The following is a 2,500-nucleotide window of genomic DNA, read 5'->3' as shown; positions in this document are numbered from 1 at the left end:
GTGTCGATTTCTGGCAGAGAGAGGACATGGGTTCTCAGGGCAATGGCAGAAGCAGCAGAACAGAGTTCCAGCTGGATCTGGTCGAGGAGGAATGGGGAGGGTTAAATTTCCCTTCTCAAACTAGTCGTACGATGGCTCAGTCGTTAAAACGAAAGGTGACTCAGTCCTGAAGTGGCGACCACCCTAGAGGCACGGGTTCGAACCTGCTGAGGACCAGGGGGGAAAAAGGAAGAAGAAAAAAAAAGAAGAAAAGGCAGCAATACAAGGGCATCCACTGATCCAGGAGTCATGACCTGGGTGCGGCCCGGCCCCCTTAGAGTGTAAGGAGTTAAGGGCTGAAACACTTGACTGAGGGGGGCGCGAGGGGGGGCTTCGTCTCTGAAGACCTTGTACTGTCCAGCTCTCCCTAGAGTTTCTTATCACATAAACTTAGCAACCAGCACATTGTACTGTAATGATAAGATGGCTGTCTTGTTAGAATTAGTCCGGGGATGTATTACATTGTGTCATGAAAGGTGAGAAATATTCATCCTTTTGTGTTTGGGGAAATAATGATTTGAATATGCAATCTCTTTTCTGAAAAGACTGTTCAGCATACACCCAGCTCTGCTCATAAGAAGAAGAATATAAAAAAAAACCAAAAACCATGCAACTTTGCTTGCATGTTATGGCTTTGAGCTTGTGTGAAATGGTTTGCAAAATATCCCAGTACTATTCAAGGCGTTTGTTTGTAATTCCAGTATTGTAACTAACTTCACCCAGCACGCTCAAGCAGTCAGTTCATGACACTCTGCAATTGCCTGCAAATGATGGATATTGTTTGTAGAGCCCAGTAGCAGCATGTTAACCACGACAGAGGAGAATTAACAGTAGCCAGGGAATGCTGGGTTGTTGGTTTTTTTGTTTTTGTTTGTTTGTTGAATGTGTGTATTGAATGAAGCCTGTGTAGACTGAATGCCTTGCTGACGTGGTGTTGACGGTTTTTCTTGATTGCAGCCTCAGAGCCTAATATATATAAAGTGCGTTCGGCATTGAAACAAAAATTGGAAACCCGTCGCACTATGATAGCGCACAGTCCGCTGATGGCTCGACGCACGCACAGGGTACCGCTGCCAATGAAGCGCAAAACCCCTCTGTCAAGTATGTGGAATCGTGATGTACATCCTATAGCTCTTACCTCCTCTACTACTACTACTACTACCACTACTACTCCTGCTACTATTACAACTACATCTGCCACTGTTGTTTTGTTGCATTGTCGAGGGATGTTCTTTTTGTGATGTGTTAACCTTGTGTGTGGAATTAAGCCGTAGACGTTGTCTGTGCATGTGAAGATCGTGATTGTTGTTGTGGGTATCTGCAGTGCTATTCACAGAGTGCCGTGTTAGTCTCGGATCACACACAAACACGTAACTTGTTAGGAAAGGCGTGGAACTTACCTTGTTCTCCATGCATTTTTTTTTTTTTTAATAGCTGTCATTCAGTGGTGACATGCTGACATACGTTTGTACGTGGTTACACACACAGAAATGCTTACACGCCCACGCGCGTGCAAAAAACACTTACTCACTTACACATGCATACACATGTACACAAACACACCCGCACGCACTCACTTACTTAAACACCATGGACACATACATATACAAATATACACACATATTTTTTGTATTTCTTTTTATCACAACAGATTTCTCTGTGTGAAATTCGGGCTGCTCTCCCCAGGGAGAGCGCGTCGCTTTACTACAGCGCCACCCTTTTTTTTTTTTTTTTTTTTTTTTTTTTTTTTTTTGTATTTTTCCTGCGTGCAGTTTTATTTGTTTTTCCTATCGAAGTGGATTTTTCTACAGAATTTTGCCAGGAACAGCCCTTTTGTTGCCGTGGGTTCTTTTACGTGCGCTAAGTGCATGCTGCACACGGGACCTCGGTTTATCGTCTCATCCGAATGACTAGCGTCCAGACCACCACTCAAGGTCTAGTGGAGGGGGAGAAAACATCGGCGGCTGAGCCGTGATTCGAACCAGCACGCTCAGATTCTCTCGCTTCCTAGGCGGACGCGTTACCTCTAGGCCATCACTCCACTGATACACAATCACTCATGCGTGCATGTAAGTCCACACATTGGCCTACATGTTCATGTACATACAGTCGGGATTGCATGTGTGCGTGCTCTTTCAAACACGTGCTTACATGGTCAGTTAAAGAATTATGCAATGACACCAACTTTCGCTCAGCAGACTGTCACAACAGACCTCTTACACACAGACTGACCTGTACTTGCAAAGGACTTCGTATATGACTGCAAAAGACATTAGTTTATATGGCAGGGTAATTGCTTGAGCGTAATATAAGATTTAGTTGTAAATGCATAGCAGTCAGAAGTCGTATGTAACAAGATAGTCATGGGTATTTGTCATGTTTATACACAAATCGGAATTACCAGTTCATCTAGATTTTTTTGCCTACATTGACGTAGCATGTTCATATCAAGCATATTGAT

General features: G+C 43.8%; 1 protein-coding gene across 4 annotated transcripts in view; it reads left to right on the top strand.

Annotated features, from left to right (window-relative positions):
* LOC143298772 (histone deacetylase 5-like) overlaps nt 1–2,500 on the top strand; it is a 152,076-nt gene that overhangs the window by 90,318 nt on the left and 59,258 nt on the right. For 3 of the 4 annotated variants that reach the window (XM_076611731.1, XM_076611740.1, XM_076611723.1), the window contains one exon: nt 997–1,140. The exons of the other annotated variant lie outside the window; for it this stretch is intronic. In XM_076611731.1, the coding sequence (XP_076467846.1) occupies nt 997–1,140 (144 nt within the window). The remainder of the gene's footprint in view (nt 1–996; nt 1,141–2,500) is intronic. 4 annotated transcript variants of the gene reach the window in all.

Source organism: Babylonia areolata, chromosome 2 (genome assembly GCF_041734735.1).
Source record: "Babylonia areolata isolate BAREFJ2019XMU chromosome 2, ASM4173473v1, whole genome shotgun sequence".
NCBI classification, from domain to species: Eukaryota; Metazoa; Mollusca; class Gastropoda; order Neogastropoda; family Buccinidae; genus Babylonia; species Babylonia areolata.
This window is presented reverse-complemented; position numbering and strand designations above follow the sequence as displayed.